The 24,869-nt window shown below is 43.8% G+C and overlaps 1 protein-coding gene across 2 annotated transcripts in view; it reads left to right on the forward strand.

The window, feature by feature from the left end:
• FER1L6 (fer-1 like family member 6) overlaps positions 1 to 24,869 on the forward strand; it is a 164,489-nt gene that overhangs the window by 123,467 nt on the left and 16,153 nt on the right. For both annotated transcript variants that reach the window (XM_019459903.2, XM_053896193.1), the window contains exons 29-39: positions 259 to 371; positions 1,812 to 1,943; positions 2,837 to 2,962; positions 7,156 to 7,283; positions 11,350 to 11,520; positions 13,942 to 14,102; positions 15,893 to 16,035; positions 18,876 to 18,964; positions 19,451 to 19,549; positions 22,175 to 22,416; positions 23,849 to 24,012. In XM_019459903.2, the coding sequence (XP_019315448.2) occupies positions 259 to 371; positions 1,812 to 1,943; positions 2,837 to 2,962; positions 7,156 to 7,283; positions 11,350 to 11,520; positions 13,942 to 14,102; positions 15,893 to 16,035; positions 18,876 to 18,964; positions 19,451 to 19,549; positions 22,175 to 22,416; positions 23,849 to 24,012 (1,568 nt within the window). The remainder of the gene's footprint in view (positions 1 to 258; positions 372 to 1,811; positions 1,944 to 2,836; positions 2,963 to 7,155; positions 7,284 to 11,349; positions 11,521 to 13,941; positions 14,103 to 15,892; positions 16,036 to 18,875; positions 18,965 to 19,450; positions 19,550 to 22,174; positions 22,417 to 23,848; positions 24,013 to 24,869) is intronic.

The raw sequence follows: 24,869 nt of genomic DNA on the forward strand, positions 1-24,869 counted from the left end.
CCCTCTCTGTGCCTAGTTTAATGAATTCCTACATATACCAGGACAGGCCAGCACATTGCCTGGCCCCGGGGGGGATCTGATGTCATTGCATTGCTATGTGAGTGACATCTCCTCCCAATCCTGCAGCGAAATGTTGCTATTTCTTTTTGGAAACAAAAGTCATGACATACATGCCAGAACAAAGGGAAAGAGGGAGTTTGACTTTGTTCCTTCTCAACAGCCCTGAGAAGCCTAACAATTTCCATTAAATACCCACAGGGGTGAAACCAGACGAGGTGGTGGTGAATATAGAAGATGGGCCAAAGAAGAAGAAAGACAAAATGCTCAAGAAGAAACTCAAAGAAGAAATCCCCAACCTGGCGGTCTTGCAAGTGTGTGGACACAGCCCTCTTGGCCATGGATGGGGTGGGAGGCTCTGGAGGCGGGTTCTGTTATTGCGTCAGTCAACCCTAGTAATGCCTTTGTCTGAACTAACTTCCTTTGTCTTCATTATAATCATGGATGCAGAGAAATGAACCTTAACAAGCATGCAAGCCCAAACAGTGGAGCTTGCTAATTTTCTGTTTTCAATGTCCTCATATTAAGAAGGGGCATAACTTATATTGGTTAACTTGGATCCAGCAAGGTAATTTGCAGTGGATGAGTTCCCCTTGGCTCAGCTCTCAGAGATGGACATTATCATGCTCAAAATATGATCAAAATAGCACGACTTTTACTCTCCCTACAGTCAGCTCTGTCAGACCAATCTTAACATTAGTCAGAGGCTATTAGCTAGAGGCATATTTATGAATATGAAAATTGGGAGCATTGAGGCTCCTGGTTGGCTCAGTCAGTTAAGCATCCAACTCTTGATTTTGGCTCAGGTCATGATCTCATGGTTCTTGGGGTCGAGCCCTGAATTGGACTCTTCACTGACAGCATGGAGCCTGCTTGGGATTCTCTCTCTCTCCCTCTTTCTCTGCTTTCCCCCTGCTCATGTGCATGTACACTCTCTCCCTCTTTATCTCAAAATACATAAGTAAACTTTAAAAAAAAAGAAAAAAAATTGGGAGTATGAAAATTACATATAACAAATTTGGATAAGTAATTTTGATAGGAAATTTGACTATGTGATTCAATTATATTACCAAACCTAAAACTCAACTTGATTTTGCATTTCTAAAGTGTATATACATAAGTTCACACTTGAAAAATCCATGACTGTATGTATGGTAACAAAAACAAATATTCTGTCACCTTATGTGTAAAGAATTAGGTGCTTAATGATCATTTACTGATTTGAATGTCTTCAGAATATTATTCCATGTCCAACAACCAAATGACATCAATTCACTATAAAAAAGTTTCTCATATTTATAGCCATATAAATTTTTTTTAATTTTGGTATAGCCACACTTGTTAGAACTTCAAAGTTTATCCAAAAGGTTTTATAAATTTGCAAATATAAATTATAAGATTTATAATTTATAAAATTAAAAATTTAAAAATTTTTTTTAATTTTGGTGTAGCCACACTGTTGGAACTTCAAAGTTTATCCAAAAGGTTTTATAAATTTCAGAGTGGTAGTTAGTTCTAGGAGTGCTGACTCAATCATATTCCTTATCTTGCTAACAATAAATTAACAGTGGCTTGTTAGATTTTTCCAGTGGGTGTATATCAAGGCTGGTTTTGGAGAATCTTGGCATTTCTCATTTAATCAGTCCTGGGCCTGCCTTCCTCTGATCTCACTCTTCTCCCTTCTCCCTAAAGATATATGATGGTGACCTTGAGAGTCCTTCCTCTGATCTCACTCTTCTCCCTTCTCCCTAAAGATATATGATGGTGACCTTGAGAGTGAATTCAACCATTTTGAAGACTGGGTGAAAACCTTTGAACTCTTCAGAGGCAAATCTACAGAGGATGACCATGGCCTCGATGGGGACCGGGTCATAGGGAAGTTTAAGGCAAGTTCCAAAGTTAACTCTTTTATTTGGGTCTCCTGTCTGTAAAATGTCAGATATGACTCAGTTCTGTTAATGAGACTGCGGTGTGGGAAGTGTGTTAGAAAATCCCTTAGTCTTTACACAAGACTCTTTCTGGAACTCAATAAGGCTTAGCCCTGTCTTTTGAGATATTTGGTTTGTGGCCAGGGAGGTGAGTTGGAACTCAGTCTGATGGGATATAAGGAGATAGAGTTGTTACCTAAAAGGATCACTGAATGTTATTTTGCTTCTTCCACCCCTGACCTACCCAATATATGATCTATACAGATCTACCAATTGGATAATTAAACCATCAAACAACACTAGCCCTTCATTCTGGCAGACTCCTGGTGGCAGTACCACAAAGGGGTCGGCACTTACTCTGAACTGCAGTGTGCTGGGCCATGTGATGCAGGGCAGCACGTTGGAAATAGTGTAGGTACCGCAGTTCACCACTCTTCATAATCCTAGCTAGCTTCATGATCTTATACCTGACCTCCCTGAGCCTCAGTGGTGGCATCTGAAAATAGGAAATACTGCAGTCAGGCTTGAAGGAGGTGGTGGGAGAAAGTACGAGCTCAGTGCCCCTTTGTATAAGGTACTCAGCATCCTATCTGATGCTCCTGTTTATGTTCCTCACCTGACAATGTGAGGGGGGTGTCACTGCACCAATACCAATTCCCTGATGTCCCGTGAAGAAGCTCAGATACAAGCAGGTTACATGAGTTGCCTGAGGACACCCAGAGGCAAGGGTAATGCCAGCCCAGGTCATGCTGGGTCCCAGGCGATGCTCATTTTCCCAGCACTATGCCCTCGATGGCTTTTGATGGCCACATGACCGTCTTGTTTCACTGAGTCATGCTTTGCGGTTCCAGGGCTCCTTCTGCATCTACAAGAGCCCCACGGATTCCAGCATTGAGGACTGTGGGCAGCTGAGAATCCAGCAAGGGGTTCCTCCCAACCACCCGGTCAAAGTCCTGATCAGGGTGTACATTGTCGCGGTAAGCCACCCTTGTTTACTCTGAGGGACTGTCTTAATCTGCTCCAGCTGCCGTAACAAAATAGCACAGACTGGGTAACTTAAACAACAGACATTTGTTTCCTCATGGATCTGGAGGCTGGAAGTCCATGATCAAGGTTGTCCATGATCAAGCCATAAGAGTTGGTTTCTGGTAAGGTGTCCCTTCCTGGCTCGTAAATGGCCACCTCCTTACTGTGTCCTCACATGGGTTTTCTTCTGTGCGCATGTATGCGCGCACACACACACACACACACACATGCACACACAGCAAGGGTGAGTGAGTGAGCAAGAGAGTGTGAGAGAGAGAGAGAGACAGACAGACAGACAGACAGGGAAGGGGAGACCTGGTATCTCTTCCTCTTCTTATAAGGGCACTAGTCCTGTTGGATTTGGGCACCACCCTTATAACCTCATAGATCCTTAATTAGCTCCCTAAAGGCCCTATCTCCAAATACAGTCACATTAAGGGTTAGGGCTTCAACACAGCATTTTGAGAACACACACTGCAAACCATAACAGGGGTATGAAGTTTGGTTGGTAACATGCACATTTGCTGGCTTTTCACTTACAGAAGATACTTCCCGGGCAGGTAAGACAGCTCTGGGTGGCTTCATTTGCTCTCTGTGGTTGCCTGATAGCTGGAGAGAAAACCAAATTAAGGCTGGAACAGGAAGCTCACAGGCAAGAGAGCAGAACCAGGGCCGACCAGGGCAGCCGTCACTGTGAAGTCCTCCCCCGTGGCGATGCCTCTCCACTGTTGCAGTGAGAAATTTCATTTCAAGTGTATTTGCAAGAAAAATATTGCTTCTGCTCTAGGCTTCTTGCTTTCTGATAATGAGAGCACTACACTTTTTTTTCTTTTTGTAAGTTTTTGTTTAAAGTCCAGTTAGTTAACAGTGTAATATTGTTTCAGGTGTACAATTTGGTGATTCAACACTTCCATACATCACGCGGTGCTCATCAGGACAAGTGCCCTCCTTAATCCCCATCCCCTCTTTCCCCCGTCCCCCCACCCGCCTCCCCTCTGGCAACCAGCAGTTTCGTCTCTACAGTTAAGAGTCTGTTTCTTGGTTGAGAGCACTACACTTTGATTATGAAACTTTTTGACCTGATTGCCTGGAAGCTTGGGGCCAGATCTAATGTTCCATCAAAGCAAATCTCTGCTGAGCCTTTGTGGCTCATGTATTTGTTTTCATCTCCTGCCCTTGGAGTTGATTTTCATAATCTTATTTGATTGCAGTAGTCTTATTTTATACCAAGTCCTTGCTTAAATTGCCTACACCCTTTTTTAGAAACATAAATGAAGCATAAAACAAAGATAAATTATTTGCTAATACTCAGGGAAAATGAAAATGTTGCCTTTCCGTGATGCGGTCTCCATGTGTCCTCTGCAGCACCATGTGTCTGGCATGTTCTAATCATCAAGGATGTGGTGATCAAAACAAAACAAAACAAAACAAAACAAAACAAAACAGGGTCTCTGCCCTCAAGGAAGTGACAATCTAGTTGGAAAGATTAGAAGTACTTATAAAGAATCATTGGCAGTTCTGGGTCATCTATATTAAACACCCACCCATAGGATAGTTTAGACTACCTTTTCAACATTTTGTTCAGGAGGTCACTTATGGCATGGGAGAGATCATTAATATGCATTCCTCAGGAAACAGACCCTGTGTTCAAATAACTTTGAGAAATAGTGCACATAATAATTTTTCCCTTTCCCAACCCCTGAGATTTCCCATAATAATTTTTTCCTTCCCCAGCAAAGCCCATTAGCACATTCAAGGTATGAGAGAATTCCAGAAGGAAAGAAGCCTATTTAACTATTGAATATTTAGCAGCATTTCCTAAACTTCTTGCCCCACACCTTTATTCCCCCGTCTGCAGAAAATCCCATAGAACTATGGTTCTCTGGAACGTATTTTGGGGAATCCAGAAATAGAGGGTAGGAACAGTAGGAAGGAGAGGGAGAAATATCTTGGACCACAGAGATTGGAGAGGATTATTATTTATTTGCTCATTCGGCAAATATCCACAGCACGCATTTCATGTGTCTGGTATCCTATAGACAAAGGCCAGGAGTACGGATGAGGCTTCTGCTCAGGAAGCAGCATGGGTGTGGGAGGGTGTGGGCTGGAACTGGAGGACGGGCGGGGCTTGGACAAATGGAGAGTAAGTCGGTGGTGGCCCTGGTTGCAGAGAAGATAGATTCCCTGCAATTAGGGACAGTCAGTGAGTTTCACTGGCAGTGCTAGTAACAGTGATTGTGTGATTTGCTCTCTCACGCTAAGATTTAATCAACGAACTAAATAATAAGTTAATTTCGTTTAATAAAACATCCAAAAATGTAAAAAATAATACGACTTAAAAGTTATGTCGAAAAAGAAATCAAATCTCCTCACCTCTGCAATTCTATGCCCAGAAATAACTTACTTTTCTTATGAATATGTAAACACATCCAGATCTATAGTTGACCCTTGAACAACATAGTGGTGAGGGGTGTCAACCCCTCTTAGTGGAAAATCCATGTATAACTTTTGACCCCCCCAAACTTACCTCCTAATAGCCCACTGTTGACCGGAAGCCTTCCTGATTACATAGACAGTCAATTAACATGTATTGTGTATATCATTTGTATTATATACTGTATTCTTACAGTAAAGTAGGTGAAGTGTCTCACTCTTGATTTCAGCTCAGGTCATGGTCTCACGGTTCGTGAGTTCGAGCCCCGCGTCGGGCTCTGTGCTGACAGTGTGGAGCCTGCTTGGGATTCTCTCACTCCCTCTCTCTCTGCCCTCCCCCACTCGTGCTGTCTCTCTCTCTCTCTAAAATAAATAAATAAACATTTAAAAAAATCATAAGGAATAGAAAATACATTTACAGTATTATGCTGTATTTATTGAAAAAAAAAACCTATGTGTAAGTGGACCTGCACAGTTTAAACCCATGTTTTTAAGAATCAACTGTATTTATACTAGCCTATAGCTACATCCAAGTATTTACTTAACAGAGTCTTGCTTCATGCATTACATACTAATCTCTCTCTTTTTGTTTTAAGTATCACCTGGATATTTTCCAGATCAGTACATACAGGTGTTCCTCTTTTTTGTAGTAACCACCTAGTGTTTTCTTGAATTAATGTAGTATCCGTTTATTCATCCTTTCAACAAATCCTAAGACCCTGTTCTAGGTCCTGGAGATAATATAATGAATGCGATAGACCGTGCTCTTGCCCTGATGGAGATTACATACCAGCCAGGGGTGGTGTGGGGATGAAGACAGCATAAAAAATCAACAGAGGAACGGATAAATGAGATGAATGTCGGAGATAACTGCTACATAAAGAATTAAAATTCGGTGATGTGACGAGAGCAAGTGAGGGAAGGGGTGTTTTGGATTGAGTTTCTCCCTAAGTAATTGACACACGGGTTGTTTACAAATGTGGCTCTTAAACAGTGCCCAAATGAACATCCTGGAAAATAGAGCTTTGTGTGCTTATACATTCCATCTGTAGGCCAGAGTCCTAAAAATAGGATCGTTTCTCACTCAGCTCTCATCTCTGCAGAATTTCTCCATTTTATCACTCCTCTCCAGCCCCCTCGCCGGGTCTTCCCTTACAAAGCATTTCCCTGTGGTGAGTTAAGGCCCAGCTTGTCTGGAAGCAGACCTCACTCTGAGCAACAGACCATTACTCACCTGGCCAGTGCTAAATGCAGGCCTGATGGAGTCATGGATTCAGAGCCCATCAGTTGTGGGGTGAGCCTTTAGGTGCCCCCTTCCCCATGATTTTACGGATAGATGCCCAAGATCACATAAGACATGGGATCAGAACTCAAAGTCATGCCTTCTGGCTCCTGTCCAGCTTGGTGCTCGTTACTCTGTCAAGTGCTACTTTCCACTGGGCAGATGACTCTAGGGAAAGTTCGACTTGAGAAAAGCTGGTAAGTTTTCTTTCAGCGGCAGAATGGAGAGGCTAAAGCGGTGGCTCTTAACCTTGGCTGCACACTAGAATCATCTAGAGAGCTTCTAAAAGTCCCAAAGCTCAAGGCCGATTAAATTAGAATCTGCGGATGGAACGCGGGCATCCATATTTTTTAAAACTCCCAGGTGATCTGAGTGTACAGGCAATGTTGAGAACCACTGGGCCACAAGGGTTCTCTTTCTCCTCTTCAGGCATTTAATCTCAGCCCAGCTGATCCAGACGGCAAAGCAGATCCCTACATTGTGATCAAGCTTGGCCAAACAGAAATCAAAGACCGGGACAAATACATCCCCAAACAACTGAACCCAGTATTTGGAAGGTCAGTGGCTATCTGGGTCGTGATGTGTCGTCCTGTGTGCATTTGCTCCTGCTGTGTTTCTGTGGGGGGACTGGTGTGTGTGTTGTGTGTCTGAGTGAATGTGGCAAGAGGTTAAGAGCTGACCTCTGCCTTTGGTAACAGCCAATCAAACCTAACCTTAGTGGAGAAGGGCCAGATTCTTTCCTTGGTCCCTTTAGGAATTTGGTTATGTCCACAGTTTTCCAAGAATGGTTTTCCTAGATCTCAAATTTAAGAGGCACCTTGAATGGTCATCAGATTCAGCCTCCTTCCTTTGGACAGAGAGATTTCCTTTTTACAAAAGGCAAGTGCAGCCCAGAAAGGTTTAGAAACTTATTCAAGTTCACACAGCTCATGAGTAGGGGAGAAGGGGCCACACCTTTGGTCTTTTGTCTCCTATCAAAGGGATTTTCCATCCTATAATTTTGCAGCTCGTTTGAGGTGACCCCTGAAGTAAACCAATTGGACTGTGTCCTCTGCTTGTGTTTTGCTTTCCTGCGAAGTGTTACAACAGGCGTTGCATTTGTGCACGTTCAGGTGGATGAGGTGTTCTCCGGTTCACAGCAACCCTACTGCCCCTGTTTGTCTTCTAACAGGAGGCGGCACATGTTTGTGTTCCCTCCTTGGGTTTGTGGACCTGCTACCTATGGAGTCAGGTAGATGTGGGTTACGTTCTGCCACGTATAGGCTGTGTAACTTTATGCAGGAGACTTAACCTCTCTGATCCCAGATTTTCGATCAAACACTAATAATGACACTTGACTCCCAGTGACCTTTAAATGATTAAACATACAGCACGTTGTCCCCACTAGCACATAGTTGATACTCAGAACACATTTGCTTCCTTCCTCTCCCCCGTGATAATCATTTTAGCAATGGATTCGTCCTAACTTTATTCAATTTCTCTTTTTCTTGCATAACAAGGAGTGTGAGATGAACTCTCCATCAGCCTCATTTAGGTTCATTTACACTTTGGTGATCACAGTGGGCCCTCTGACATTTGATCAGAACCAACCTTTTAACACTTTATTGCTCTGGAGGAAATGAAGCAATAAATGATCTTGCCTGTTCCCATTAATGAGAATGAGTAAAACAGTGGTGCCAGGGAAACTTGCCCTTGCTTCCCTGATGCAGAGATGACCTTTATTATTGCCTTCCTTTTCTGTAACTAGCACTTCATTTCCCAGGTCCTTTGTAGTCACTTTTTATTAGCTGCTTCAGTGCCATGAATTAGACTGGTTTCATGACCCCCGTTTATGGCTGTGGTAAACAAAAGAAGAGGATGATGGAATATTCCCTCCAGCCTCTGGCACGGTGGTACCTCTTCTGGAAGCCCTCCATGCATAGATGTTTTGTTGGATGCGTTTCTCATTGTTACTCAGGGACAGAATTTGCTGGCTCAGTCCTGCGTGTTCCAGCAGGCAAAGTAGAGGGCCCCTGTGCCTGACCTGGGGTCTGGGGAATCCCTCTTTGCGACCTCACTGAATGAGGATGTCACAGGCTCCACCCCGTGATGCCCCCAGCACCTTGCCTGCTTTCCTTTCCTTCATAGTCTCTGACATACCTTGATATGCTTCTGTGTTTTTTGGCTGTCGCTCATTTCCCCACAAGAGGGTAAGCTCCATGTGAGCAGGGACTTGGTCTAGTCTTTTCAATGCTGCATCCCTAGGACCTACAACAGAGCAGATAAATGCTCAGCAAGTATTTGTAGAAAGAATGCATGAATGAATGAACAGATGGATGGATGAACCTTCAGTTTCCAGTCGGATTTAATGGGCCCTGCCACTCTGCATCATCCTGAGGTGGTGCATGTCCACAGACTTTGGCATTTCCTCATTTTCTTAACTCACAGTGCCTGGCACACAGTGAGTGCATAATAAACGTCAAATGAACAAATGAATACATAAAAGAATGGATGAATGGGACATCTTTCCTCTGAAGCTTAGAGGTACTGAAATGTTTCAATAAGGCTCCATTTTTACCCATTTCATGATGCTTTCCCTCTCTCTTTTTTTTTTAAGTCATTTCTATACCCAACGTGGGTCTCAAACTCACAACCCTGAGATCAAGAGTCGCATGCTCCTCTGACTGAGCCAGCCAGGTGTCCCAAGGCCTCCTCATTTCTCAACCGCCGTTATATTTAGAGGTAGTATCTCATTGACACACAAGTTGATATAAGCCTAGCTTTTCCCCCAGTGACTGGAAGTCCAACCATGGTGAGCTATTTTGGGTAGCTCTTTTAATGACACTCCAGTGAAAAGTCAGGAGAGGTTAATCTATGAACACTCCACTTGGGAAGACGGACCAAAGCAACTGGGTCTTCTGTCATGGTTGCCAGGGTAGTTAAGCACTTAACAAGTCTTCCTTGCTGGTAGCAGCTGTGTGACAGCCAGCCCCAGAGATAGTGGCTGGAGACTTCCCTGTGAGACACGTCCAGAATATCAAGTATAGTTGGGAATCGACATCTTGGAGCCCCAGGCAATGCTGTGCCTTCCAGTGGAAGACATGTGGGTTTCTTCCCCGCACAGCCCTATCTCTAGACCTGCCGAGTCTGTTACAGTCAGTGGAGCTGTGGTGTTTTTGCTTCTTTCTCTTGGGAGAGGGTTAATTGGCTCAGGGCTGTGCTAGGATTGCAGTGGCTGCCACAGTGGAGGGTGAAAGCCAGGGCTAAGTGGGTCTGACCGCAAGGCAGCAGCCCAGACAGGCCTGCGGACGTGGAAGGAAGTAACGGGGCCTTCCGTTCTCCCTTCCTCCCCTTCTCCTCTTGGCCCCTCGCTCACAGACCAGCCCACCCTACCTGTCCCAGGGCAACCAGAGTTAGAAACAGCTGGAGAACACTGGTGCGTCCTTGACTGTGCTTTCAAGAAGACACTTCGCCAAATCCACTCAAAACGTATTTCTTAATTATCTCCTCTAATGCTCAGCAGCATGGATAACACATTGTCCCAGGAGACCCCACAGCACTGTTTTTCCTTTCAGCACCTTGCATTGGTGTGGCATCAGGGAATGAGCTTAGAGCTAGGGGTCAGGGAGCTGGCACTGATCCTAGTTTGACCTGATTAATGGTCAGGTGCAGGCAAGTCACTTATGTTCTCTGGGTGTCAATTTCCTTATCTGTTAAGTGAAGAGGTTGGATATGCTGATCCCTGAGATCCCTTCCAGTTCAGAGGAACATTCAATTGTGTGCTCTCTGCAGGAAAAGCAAGGGCTTCAGCAGTGCAGCTGAAGGAGGCAGGTAGGTCTCTGTTGTCGAGGGGCTCAGAATTTTCCAGAGATGGCTTTGTAGTCCTGCAATTCTGTTTTTGGGATTTTCCATCTTCAGAGGGGTTTTCATTTAAAACAAACTCAGCTGACGTTCCCTGACAAAGGAACAATGAAGGGGAAAGGGAATGGCAATGATTGGGGACCAGTTGAATACCTGGACGCTAAATGTGTGGTTTGTGTGAACAATATCACATGTAACGACCATGCTATATTGCAAAGAAGACATATTGATCCCCACTTACACGTAAGGAGGCTGAGAGGGATGAAATAACTTTCCCAAAGTTTTAAACCTGAGAAGTTGCAGATTCAAATCCAGAGTTAGAAGTTAGGGGACACCTGGGTGGCTCAGTCGTTTGAACTTCTAACTCTTGATCTCCATTCGGGTCTTGATCTCAGGTTTGTGAGTTCAAGCCCCACGATGGGCTCCCCGCTGGGCATGGAGCCTACTTTAAAAAAAAAAAAAGAAAAAAAACCATTGGAAGCCCGTTCTGTTCAAGAGCAAACACTCCAGATTTCTCACACCCATCTTGCCGTCACCCTGGATGATTGCAGGGTGCAGCCCATGGAAGGGGAGACTATGGGCTACTGGAAACTGACCACAGAATTGGAAATTGATCGAATCTCAATGAAACGCTAAACCAAATAAATACCTGCTAAGTATTCGTTGAGTTGCTGAGTGTTGAGCGAGTTCTTATGAACCACAGGCTAGCTAAAAGCAGAGCTGGCAGATGCTCCCTGTGTTGCCAGATGCTGTTGACTCCTAATGCCTTTACTTGGACCACAGGTCATTTGAGATCCAGGCCACGTTCCCAAAGGAGTCCCTGCTCTCCATCCTCATCTACGACCATGACATGATCGGGACAGATGACCTCATTGGCGAGACCCGGATCGACCTGGAGAACCGCTTCTACAGCAGACATCGAGCCATCTGTGGCTTGCAGAGCCAGTACGAGATGTAGGTTCTTCCTGCGGGGAGCTGGGAGGTGGGGGCGTGGGGGGGGCACTGCTGGCGTTCAGCAGCCGTGCCTCACACCGGCCTGCTCTGGGAAGGCCAGCTGGAATGTGCCAGAGGGGTTCCATGTCAGCAGGGCTGGTTGGGGAAATCGTTCACTGAACTCCAGGGTTGGGGCTGGGGAGGCAGTGCTGATTTAGAACCCAGGGCAGGGTCTTCAAGAGTCAAGAGCTAAATTATACACGTTCACTCAATTGGCCGGGCCCAGTGGGCAGACTTCCCTGGCGAAGGCTGATGTTAGGAGAATTATTAGCAGAATACAAATACCCAAATCCCAGTTAATTATAATGAACTCTCCTGAGTTTTAGGAGATGGCAGACACTACACCTCATTCAGTTCTCTCAAGCCCGTGAGGTGCTATCCCTGCCTTACAAAGAGGGAGGAGTGGACCCAGCTCTCACTCTTTACGATGATTTTGAATTCTGCTTCATTTCAAAGTATAAGCTATCAGCTCTATATTTCTTTAAGTGTGTTTTATCTGTTATCTCCAGAAAAAATAAAAATCTTACGAATGTCAGCCAGGAAAATATAAAAACATTCATTAGATTTCCGTGGCGTAATTTTAGAAATAGTTTTCTTGAATGTAAAATAACATGTACTCATTGCAGAAAATCGAGGAAATACAGAAAAGTACAAAGTTATGCTCAAACGATTCCACCCAGACATAACTTATATAAAAAAAAGTCTGCAGTATTTCCTTTCAGGATTTTTCCTATGCCATTTTCCCCCAAAGTTGGCCTCATACTATCTATCCGTGTCATTTTGTAAGCTGCTTGTTGTCACCTACTCTTGTGAGCATTAGTGACACTAATTTAGTGTCATTAAGTATTTTTTGAAATCATTATTTTGATAGCCTAGAAATCCAGGTGAGTTTTGGGGACTTGGGTGAATGTATAACACACACACCCCCGCCCCTGCCCCGGGGTGTTTACACATCCAAAGTACCTGAGAAGGTGCCGTTCAGAGAATGGTTGGCTCTTCTCGCTCTGAAGTCAGGGGAGGAAGCCACAGGCCAGTGTGGTGTCTTTTCTGTTCAGAAGAATTTCCTGATGGCAGAACTAACAGAGAGCAGGGTAGTTTAGTCAAGGGAGTTACAACCTTCGTTCAGTACATTTTTAAAAATAGGGGCGCCTGGGTGGCTCATTCAGTTGAGCATCTAACTCTTGATTTCGGCTCAGGTCATGAGCTCAGGATTTGTGGGTTGGAGCTCCACATGGGGCTCTGTGCTGGCAGCATGGAGCCTGCTTAGGATTCTTTCTCTCCCTCTCTCTGCCCCTTCCCCACTCATGCCTGTGCTCTCTTTCTCAGAAGAAATAAACTTACCACAAATAGATGAGAGCCCCCCCAAGAGCACCCCCAAACAAAAACAAACAAGAGCACCTGTTTCTGGGGAGGCCTGTATGTATGGCTCTGGGCATGGCTTGGATGAAGTTTTCAGGATCCTTATGCCTCTGGCACAATGTAGGAAAACTGCTTTATAGTTATGTTTTGATTTATTTAAATACTTAAGTTTCATTCTGATGGATCCTGTGTCCCAATGAGCAGAGAAGTCAAGCTCGTCTTGGTCATGGCTCATAGGGAGCATTTCATTGTGAGTTAATATTTTTTAACCAAACAGCTGGTGTTTAAGGGAAGAAGGGGTTGGGAAGATTGAGAAACTAACCACCAGGAAAATCCCTGATTAGAGAAACAGCACATCGACTCGCTACCTGTGACATGAGCCTCCACTAGGATTTTGGTGGGGGAAGAGGGGGAGAAAGGAGCAAAGAAATTGAAGGGATGAGCTAGGCTTTCCTCTTAGAAGAAGTAGTCAAATGGCACTTCTGCAAGGGACAGGACGAAAGCAGAACTGCATGCCAAGAAACCCATAGGGACAGAGAACAGATGGCTGGCTGCCAATGGCTGAGGAGAGGCAGGGATTAAGGAGCAACCACTTAGTGGGTACAGGTGTTCTTTTGGGGTGATGAAAAGTTTTTGAAACTGGACAGTGGTTGCACAACATTATGAATGTACTGATGCCACTGAGTTGGTCAATTTTATGTTATGTGAATTTCCCCTCAATTTTTTTAAGGTACATTGCTAAAACAAAAACAAAAACAAAACCAAAATCAAGAACTACCTTAGTGGACTTTTATGTCAAGCTACTCAGAAGTCCTGCCTTTCATACAAGCATGCAGATGCTGAGGTATTGACCACCAAAGAGAGAAAACAAAACAAAACACATTAGCCCCAAGTGTATGGAGCAGCAAGAAATCGGAAGGAAACCACGGATCCTACTTCGGTAGTCCTTTTACTGGATACCTTGAGGGTATCCTCCCAGGGGAAGGCAGGCCTCACCCTATCCATCCTTCCTCCTCTTTTCAGAGAAGGATACAATGCCTGGAGAGACACCTCCAAACCCACCGAGATCCTCACGAAGCTCTGCAAAGACAATAAACTGGATGGACCCTACTTTCGCCCTGGGAAAATACAGATAGGAAACCAGGTCTTTTCTGGAAAAACAGTCTTCACGGAGGAGGACACTGGTAACTCCCACGGTGTAGCCTGCTGATGTTGCTTTTCTTTTAAAAAGCCTGCTCCGGTGGTATTTCTGGCTGGGGACTGCAGTCATCTATTGTAAAGTAATTCATGCTCGTGGTAGAAAATCACTCCTAACCCTCAAATTCAGAAATAAGCATGCTGCATGCTGGTGTTATGACAATTCTCCTTCGTTCCTTGAACTATTATTTATAATATTCCCTTTTAAGGCTGTGTCCTTTATTTACATTGTGTCCATTTTTTTTGGGGGGGGGCAATGCTACCATGAACTTCCTCATACATATTTTTGCACACTTCTGATATTTTTATAGCACGTATCACCTAAATAGGAGTGTTGCGTTGGAAGGTTAGGCAGTAACCTCAAAATAAATATTATATAAGGTAAATCATTGGACACGATCCAAATTACCCTCACACATATTATACCAGCAACTCTCTTATTTCGCTACCAAGAAGCAGATTTTCCGTATAACATAGTGGGACATACCAGGAAGATCCCAGGGAGGCTTTCTTAAATTTTGGACGAGAAAAGAAAAGCCACGTTTACTTTAACGACGCAGAACAATTCTTGTAATGCCGTTCCAGTCCATTTGATGCAAATCCATAGGTGCCAGGCTACATACCTGCAAAACCTAGGTTCAGAGCGTCCGATGCAGAGAACCCAATTAAGGACGTATTTCCGGATCTTTTCACACTGTTATGTTGATCCCACCACTTTGATGCCAACATTTCTTTTCACCTTGTTATTTTGACTTCAGAAACTTCTGGAAAGTTTTTGCAGGCAGAGTACTTGACATTTGAATAGTGTGTTAATAACATATTAATGAATTTTTGTTGAGAAAAATATTTTTTCACAATATACTCTATTAAAGCCAATTTCGTTCCTTGGTCCATATTCTACATTTCACGATGAAACCATGTTTTTGCCTGCCAGAAATCTGAAAGGATGTTCATCAAATCTGTACTCGGCTGATTAAACTTTATGACAAAAGATTTAGTTCATTGATTATGTGTTCATTCCCATCAACTTTTACTGATTGTAATTATTGCTGTTATGAGATCTGCCTGTGTGTGTGGCCTTTTTCTAAAACCAAGCTCAACTTCCAGATGTCAAGTTAGGCCATTCTGAACTTTACCAAAACAATTTGATTTTTTTCCAACAATTTTTGTGTTATTTTTGCAAGTACCTTTTCTACCAGTAGTTTTTATTACGTATTGCCTTCTTTGATAAGACGACAGAGCAGAGAACCTTTCCTATGAGCAGGTGTGTTGCTAGAAAGGAGCAACAATGAGGAAAGACAAGACCTCCATGCACACATATTGTGTGATTTCACCGCCTTGTACAGGGTCACCCTGATTCACCAGGCCCTCTCACACTATGGCATTAGCAAACAATCTTAAATCTCCAGGAAATATACCCTTTCCAGTGTCTTGAAGCCAAGCTTGTAGTTCATAGACTCTAGAGAAATCTGATTCAAGGGGCAAATGGAGCCCCGGACTCTGAGACCTTGACTGCTCTCTGGTCTTCTCAACCCATCTCACTTCCCATTCTCTAAACCTCCTGTCTCTTTCCCTTCCCTTCCCTTCACTCCACCCCTACCTCTTTCCATTCTCTTTTTGTCCTTGTTCTCTTTTGCTCGTTTGCTCTCTCCCTGTGCCTCAATATATTTATTTAACCTTTAAGGAAGAGTTTAAAAGTGCACCCGACAGCCCATCACTGTTCCATTGCAAGCACTTATGGCTGACAACTGTCTTTATTTCTTTTTCTTCCATGCAGATGAGACGGTGGAGTCTTACGAGCACCTGGCCCTCAGCGTTTTACATTCTTGGGAGGATATACCAGAGGTTGGGTGTAGGCTGGTTCCTGAGCACATAGAAACTCGGCCGCTGTACCACAAGGATAAGCCAGGAATGGAGCAGGTAGTGGCCAAGGCAGTTCTGGCCCCAACTGGAGTGTTCATCCCCAAGGGATAGGGCTTCATCCCTAAAAGTTAATCTTATGTGCCCTAGAATAATGGTTCTCAACCAGGGACAATTTTGCCTCCCTGCCCTAAACATTTAGCAATGTCTGGAAATATTTTTGGTTGTCTCATGTGGGTGGGGGTACTATTGGCATCTAGTGGGTAGAGGTCAGAGATGCGACTAGACATCCCATGGTGCACGGACGGCCTTCTGCAACAAAGAATTATTCAGCCCAAAATGTCAATAATGTTGAGGGTGAGAAGTTCTGCCCTAAAGCCAGAGTTGGATTTTAGTGCTTTTTGCTTTTTTAATGGATTTGATTATCAAACTCTGGAAAGAACGCTGATATTTGAGAAGCCAAAACCCGTCTGATACACCCAAGACCTTGTCCAGAATCTATCGGTAACTTCACAGTTCACTAGTTTTCCCAGAGAAGCAATAGCTGGTGACTTGTTTTGAAGAACTGGCAAGAGGAAGTGTGTGGAAAAAATAACCAGAGATCTGGGTTATGAGTGAGAAGGGAAGAGAAGATCAACTTTATTAAGAGCCTTCTTAATATGTACATATTAATCATAGGTACATAATTAATATGTACTTATGTACTAAGCCCTTTACATAAAATCTCACCTAATTAGGATGACCATAGAATTGTTTATCCAAATGATGACCATTTTCAGAGTGAAAGAGGCCACCAGGGACACCACCAGGATTTTCCTAGACAAGTAGGGGCATGTGGACCACCTTACTCTTACTCCTTAAGCAGCCTCATGATGTACTTATTATGATCCTTACTTTTAAGATGAAGACATTGAGGTTCAGAGAGTTTAAGTAACTTGCTCAAGGTTAATCGGCAGCTAAGTAGTAGAGCTGGGGTTTTACCCAGGCAGTTTGAGTTATAGTCCTGTCCCAGCCCTGGACTCACTCACCGTGTCACTTGGTCAAAACATACAGGCTTGACTCTAATGGAGCAGGAACACCCACACTGCTATTTCAGTGGTGTTGGGGTGTAGCACTAGTGACAGCACGTGTGGGAGAGTGCCTTGAAAAGATAAGCTCTTATCACATGTGGAAGCCTATGATTGTTTCCTGAAATTTACTACCAGATATTTAAAATCTTTTGGTTACTGGTATCTTTCATTTTCCTATGTGGCTTTTTGGTTACAAGTGAATGTTGATATCTCTTTAGGATTGTAATCCTTCGTTAATTGGTCCTTCTCTTCCCAAATGCTCTTTGCTGACATTGTCCCTTCCCCAGGAAAGCTCTTGTCTTTTCTAGCCAAAGCCTCTCCTTCACCTAAATCCTACAAATCCTCCCTGCTCTGTTGGAAGCCTGCCTTCCTTTCTTCCTTCCCTTCCTTTCTTCCTTCTTTCCTTCCTTCCCTCCCTCTCTCCCTCCTTCTTCATTCCTTCCTTCCTTCCTTCCTTCCTTCCTTCCTTCCTTCCTTCCTTCCTTTCTTTCCTTTCCTTCCTTCCTTCCTTCTTTCCTTCCTTCCCTCCCTCTCTCCCTCCTTCTTCCTTCCTTCCTTCCTTCTTTCTTTCCTTTATTCTTTCTTTCTTTCTTTCTTTTTTTCTTTCTTTCTTTCCTTCCTTCCTTCCTTCCTTCCTTCCTTCCTTCCTTCCTTCCCCTTCCTTCCTTCCTTCCCTCTCCTCCTCCTTTCTTCCTTCCTTCCTTCCTTCCATCCTTCCTTCCCCTTCCTTCCTTCCCTCTCCCCCTCCTCCTTCCTTCCTTCCTTCCTTCCTTCCTTCCTTCCTTCCTTTCCTTCCTTCCTTCTTTCCTTCCTTCCCTCCCTCTCTCCCTCCTTCTTCCTTCCTTCCTTCCTTCCTTCCTTCCTTCTTTCTTTCCTTTATTCTCTTTCTTTCTTTCCTTCCTTCCTTCCTTCCTTCCCTTCCTTCCTTCCTTCCTTCCTTCCTTCCTTCCTTCCTTCCTAACTTCCCTTCTTTCTTTCCCTTCTTTCCCTTCCTTTTTTCTTATAAAATCTCCCCTGACCATCCCAGTCCTTATTGGTCACTCACCTTCTTGCCTGAGCTGATGGAGTACTTAGAATGTATACAACAGAACTGAGCATTGAATCCACTGCACCTTCTCCACACATGGGCTCTCGGATCCCTTGCAACAGGGTAAATTCTGACGCATGGAGTCCAAAGCAAGGGATGGGAGGCCTTATTCTGCCACCAGTTAGCCACAGGATTCATATCATTTGACTTCCCTGAGTCTTAGTTGTTTTGTTTTAATGTGTCACACGGGCATGTGGCAGGGTAAGCAGTAATGGAGATAATGATGTTAAGGCACATTGGAAACAATGAAGCATGATCCTTCTGACAGATAGTATTATCTTTTTAGTCCTTAGGAGTTTATAGAAAAAGCAGAGTCTCTGGAGTCAACAGACAAAGGTTGAATCCAGACTCTGCTACATATTGTCTGTGTAAGTATGGGCACGATGTGTTCTCATCTGCCAAGTAGGAATAATATCTACCCACTGAGGATATTGGGAGAATTGATGTAATGTTTATCAAATACACAGCACTGTGTCTACCACATTGTAGGTGCTCAATAAGGGTTAGCTTATCCTTTACCTTCTTCTTAACACATGCTCTAATTCTTAATAGAAATGTAAGTTCTGTCTTTGTCAACAAATATTCTAAACATATATAATATGAATAATATCCATATGACATGATAAGATATGATATGATATATAGCTAATATCCATTTCTAGTAAAGGGATATGTTAAAACCATGAAGTCAGTTGCCCATGCAGTATCCCCACCAGAGTTAAAGGAGATCTTTTCTTAAAAAGGGCCGCCTGCAGATGTGGGTGGACATGTTTCCCAAAGATATGCCTCAACCTGGACCTCCAGTTGACATCTCGCCAAGGCAACCGAAAGGGTAAGTCATCTGCAGCCCTACATTCAGGGGAAGAGACCATGGTGGCAGACTAAAAGACCATGACATTTGATCAATTACATTGATTCTTGCATTGTAACATCGGTTACATTGATCAGTTGGCACCTGATAATCACATCTCATTCCCATCTGGCCATTTACAGCAGGGGCAAGTGATAGTAATGGTAACAGTGGTGATGATTAAAATGGTGGCCCCTGTTTTACGTAGGGGCTACGGAGCTTCAATATTCTGCAACATTCTGAAAAACATCAGCTAATGGAAGGAATTTCTGCTCAGAGAACTTCATGTCCTTGGTGATTCAAGCTGGGACACTTGGTTTTGATGGAACCAAGACCTTAAGTGTTGATATTTTTGAACTTGGTAATGTTGAGGAAGCCTATAGACTCACAGGAATTCCAGAATCCCATAGACACCAGCTGGTTCAGCTTTCAAGGTCTTCAGCCTAATGCTGCCTTCCCTTATCCCAGGTATGAATTGAGGGTAACCATCTGGAACACTGAAGATGTCATTTTAGAGGATGAGAATATCTTCACAGGACAAAAGTCAAGTGATATTTATGTTAAAGGGTAAGGTCATCAACAAACTCCATGCCCCCTTTTCTTCCCCTCCTTCCTCCTTTAACCCCTAACTGAACCTATGCCTCCTGGAAGATACTCCTCCCACCTCCCATAGAAGGAGTTCATCTTACTCACCTTCTTAGATAAGGTCACTTCCTTTGTCAAATATTCTTTGGTCACTTTGCTAAGAATTATTATCTTATAAAAATATTTTGTGAGGAAATCTTATATAAACATCTCTTTTCAGTTAAATGTTGGATACCTAAGCTTTTTGAGTGACATTCAAAATACCTTTACACCTGAAACAAGTAGAGAGATGTGGCACAAATGATGAGAGATTCAGTGTTAAGGACATTGTAAGACTAATACAGAAGCTAAAAGTCACACCTTACTCTTCGCTAGTTCTACCAAAAGGAAAGATGCCAACCTAGAACTCAGGAAACCACATTTTCCCCCTCTCCCTCCCTCCCTCCCTCCCTCCCTCTCTCTCTCTCACTCTCTCTCATATTGGCTATGACACAAACACCTTGGTAGGCTTCCTTTAAGCCCTTAATCATGGAGGGAAATGAGATGGTAAAGTGATTCAAACATGTCCCCTTAGATAAAACCCATCTCAGAAGTAGTGAACTCATCTCACCTCGTTTTGGTATCTCTTTGCCTTCTCCAAACAAGAAACGTTTTTCTTTGTTGACTCCATTTCTAGTATGCCATTGAATCTTGTCCATTTTGCTTTACAAATAGTCACCAGCACTGTCCATTCTCCCCATCTTCACCACACCACAACCATTTCCCTCCATCATTTCTTGCTGGGGCCACCGAAGTACCAATACCATGTGGCTTGGTCTCTCCGTATTCACTCTTGACTCTGATAATATGTTCTCTGTGTTGAACCATGGGTTATCTTTTCAAAGCATAATCTGATCAAGTCAACCCTATACTTTAGGCTCTTTGATGACATTCTATTTTCTCTGGATAAAGATTTAGATCCCTAATATGTCCTAAAGTATCCTGTACGACTAGCCCCTCCTATCTCTACAGCCCCATCTTGTTTTCTGCTCTTTAGTGATGCTGAACTTCTTTCCCTTGTTATATGCACATCTCTCAGTGGTGACTTCTGCCACCCCCTCCATCCCTCTGTCCCCTTCCCTCTATGGCTACAGCTCTATGAAGGCAAAGGCCATCTCTGTGTGCTCCCATCACTCCTCTAACAGCTAGCACACTCCTTGGCTCATAATGGATACCACATATAGATTGGCTGAGGGAGCACAATCTTTACCTAAATAATTGCATCCATACTCTGAGTGGTACCACTCCTCTGGGATGTGGAAGTTCTTTATCTTTCCCTGACTTGTGGGGAAGGGATGTCTGCTTTCAGAAAGCAAATGGTTTGGAATTATCAATTAGTTTGAATTAAAAGCACCTATTTGCCCGGTAATTCACCATGGATAAAGCACTAGGGGAAAATGTATTAATCGCAGCTTACTCTTAACTGAGGAGGGAGAGCAGATGACACTCAGAGGAAATAACATTATATAATTTGGAGGACACAAAGCACTTTACAGCTATTACCTCATATAATTCTTCAGAGCAACCCTATGAACTAGGTGCTGTCATTGCTGCTACTTTCCAAATGAAATAGAGTCACAGAAGGGTTGGGTAACTTATCCATGGCTTTCCGGGTAGTAATGGCACAGCCAGGATTAGAATTCAGGTGGGTGCAGACAGGCTTCTACCCTCCGTGCCACATTGATCCAGACCTCTGGGTTTTTGACGCCCAGAACCAGAGAGGAGGGGGCCAATCATAGGGCTGACACCAGGGGTCTAAACCAGACCAATTAGAGAGGCCCCAGGGCAATGGGTGCAGAGGTGGTACCCTCACTAAGAGTGCCCAGAGGGAGAGGAAACTCAGATTACACTTTCCCTTCACATTTCCTGAGTTTTCCCTCTTTTTTTTTTTTTTTTTTAAACGTTTATTTATTTTTGAGACAGAGAGAGCATGAACGGGGGAGTGTCTGAGAGAGAGGGAGACACGGAATCTGAAACAAGCTCCAGGCTCTGAGCTGTCAGCACAAAGCCCGACGCGGGGCTCGAACTCACCGACCGTGAGATCATGACCTGAGCCGAAGTCGGACGCTTAACCGACTGAGCCACCCAGGCGCCCCTTTCCTCTTTTTTTTTTTAATGTTTATTTGTTTTGAGAGAGAGAGAGAGAGAGAGAGAGAGAGAGAATCTCAAGCAGACTCCACCCTGTCAGCACAGAGCCCAATGTGGGGCTTGAACTCATGAACCATGAGATCATGACCTGAGCTGAAACCAAGAGTCAGCTTAACTGGCTGAGCCACCCAGGTGCCCCTGAGTTTTCCTTCTTTATTGCATGGGGCTTCAAGGCTATCCCAGAGCAATTGAAGACATTTCCCAAATCTAGCTTAGAATGAGAATCTTGTTTCTGTTTCAGACCCTTTGACTCCTATTTGTCTCTTTCAGATTCGATGGAAACTTCCATCTGAATCTAACTATATCATAATTTGAAAACTATGAGCTGTGGCCACATTAAACTAGCTAAATCACTCTTGATTATACTGATGCCTGAATAATGGACTCAGAGTGTGTAATTCTTTTTCTGTGTTCACTCAGGTGGATAAAGGGTTTGGAAGATGACAAGCAGGAGACAGACGTGCATTACAACTCCTTGACTGGCGAGGGGAACTTCAACTGGCGCTTCCTGTTTCCATTTCAGTACCTCCCAGCTGAGAAGCAAATGGTCATTACGAAGAGGGAGAACATCTTTTCCTTAGAGAAGATGGAGTGTAAGACACCAGCCGTGTTGGTGCTTCAGGTTTGGGATTTTGAAACACTGTCCTCAGATGACTTTCTGGGTAAGCCAGTGACTTCGTAAAGCTCGTATTAATATTAAGGGTTTTGTCCCAGTTTGGGGAGAGTTCGGTCTGATTTAGCTACAAGGATAATTTCGGTGCAATTTATGATAGCAAAAAATTTAGAAACACTCCAAATAGCCATTCGTAGGGGATTGGCTGAATAAGTTACAGGGCATCCTTATGGTGGAAGATTATTTATTTATTTATTTATTTAGCGCAAGTGGAGGAGGGGGAGCGAGAGAGGGAGACACAGCATCTGAGGCAGGTTCCAGGCCCTGAGCTGTCAGCACAGAGCCCGATGTGGGGCTTGAACTCACAAACCGTGAGATCATGACCTGAGCCGAAGTCGGAAGTTTAACTGCCTGAGCCACCCAGGTGTCCCAGAAGATACATTTCAATCAGACTTAAAATCATCTTTGCTCTACCACTAAGAAGCCTGTTAAATTTTGAGCTAGTTACTAGTCCCCTCTGTACCTCAGTTTTCTGCAGTTGTAAAATGGAGATAGTAATATTACATACCTCAGAGTGTGTTTGGAGCTGTACATGTGATAATATAATTTAAAAACTCATACATAATAAGCACCCAAAAAGTGATAATCCTGCAGCCATTAAAAATATTCATTTAGTGAGTTGGAAGTTATACAGGATGCACTAAGTGAACAAAGAGTGTAGAAAAAAATCCCCTTTCTGTAAAATATATTTTTATATGTATCAGAGACAGAGGTAATCAGGGACAGGCAAAGAAACAATGACTGTCATAGGATAAGAACTAACGAGCAGCGGTCAACTTTGGGGGGATGGCATTTTATGAAACATTTTTCTATTAATTTTTTGCTTATGTGTATGCTCTAAATGCTTATAATTAACAAATATTATTTCTGTACTAGGGAAAGGTTATTTAAGAGAGAGAGAGAAAATACTCTCATGTCATTATCTTCCCCTCTGTAATATTCACTCATCGCAAATACTTTGAGGGAGCCCACTAAGTCTTGGAGAGTAGCTACAGAGATGATAAGACTTGGTCCCCCACCTGGAGGGGGTTAGTGGGACTCAGAGGAAAGTGAGCTGGGGGAGGAGGTTCTTATAGGTGGATCCACATTAAGGCAGAGGAGAGCTCAGAGGATAGGCACGTAATCCCCACATACTCGGAGTAGATAAGACACCCAGCAGCGATGACACCTGACACTGAAGCTTGAAAGTTATATACTGTAGCTCTGCCCCTGTCTACTACCTGCTACATTTGGTACATGTCTTGGTCATATTTGTATTCCCAAAACCTAGCACATGCTAGTGACCCCATGTGTACTAGTTGAATGACCAGTGAGTGAATGGATGGATGGATGAATGAATGAATGAACGAACGGGTGGGTGAATAATTGGTGGTGATGGATTCTAAAGCCCTTCTGTAACTGTTAAGGGCATCTCTTCACAGGCTCCCTGGAAATGAACCTCAATAGCTTCCCCCAAGCCGCCAAGACTGCCAAAGCCTGCGATCTCGCCAAGTTTGAAAATGCAAGCGAGGAGAGCAAGATCTCCATATTCCAGCAAAAGCGTGTGCGGGGCTGGTGGCCTTTTGCTAAAAGCAAAGAACTCACAGTAAGTGGCAGCTGTAGGAGAGGGGGTTGGGAGGCAGACAGGGGACACCATGCTCTTTAAGTGAGTCATTTTGTAAACTTCAATTGGAGTGCCTTAAAGTGGCACAGAGTGCTTTAGGGCAAAGGTTCCGCTGAGAAGCAAGAATTTTGAAAATTTTATAAATGCATTAAGCTTCTGTATTTCAGCATACTTGATTTAATAGCTATGTGAGGGTGGTTTTCTAACTTCTTGGCTTGAATGTATGCCCCTGGCATTATTTTTTTCCCCAACATTTCTTGAAATTATGCATGAAGTCTTGACTAATATACAGTTTTAATGGAATGACCTCATCCCTTCACCCTTAAATGCAGAGACTCCATTTTAAGAGTGATCCAGACTTTTAAAATTACCTTGAGAGGGTAGCAGCAGGGAGAGCCATTTCCCCTTTCCCTGCGTTGCCAGCCCAGTCTGGACTGTACATGGTGCAGGGGCTCAGCCCATTCACAAATATTGTGAAGGGAGTTCTTGCAGCCTTCTTGGTCTTCCGAAAGGGAGAGTGGATGACCCACTTGAGAAAAGGGACTGCATTGGTGGCCCCTTTCTGTGCTGCCTTCTCCTCCTGGAGAGAACACATTCTCCCCTCCTCTCCTGTACCTAGTGGCGAAAGCACACCTGGGTTGTATCCCTTGTGGCCACACTTGGTTTTCTCTCGCTGCTCTAGCGGCCCAGTGAGGATGAGGCAAGGATTCCCTTTGCACCTGACTCAGTAAATGGCTGGTGCTGGCCTTACTCTGTGGCATCTAGTCTTACTGTGTTTTGGAGGAGGTTTTCTCTTCCTGCCATTCTCAGTTGAACCGCCTCTGATTGGTGAGGTTGGG

This window comes from Panthera pardus, unplaced genomic scaffold, assembly GCF_024362965.1.
Source record: "Panthera pardus isolate Hobbes unplaced genomic scaffold, ASM2436296v1 HiC_scaffold_7, whole genome shotgun sequence".
NCBI classification, from domain to species: Eukaryota; Metazoa; Chordata; class Mammalia; order Carnivora; family Felidae; genus Panthera; species Panthera pardus.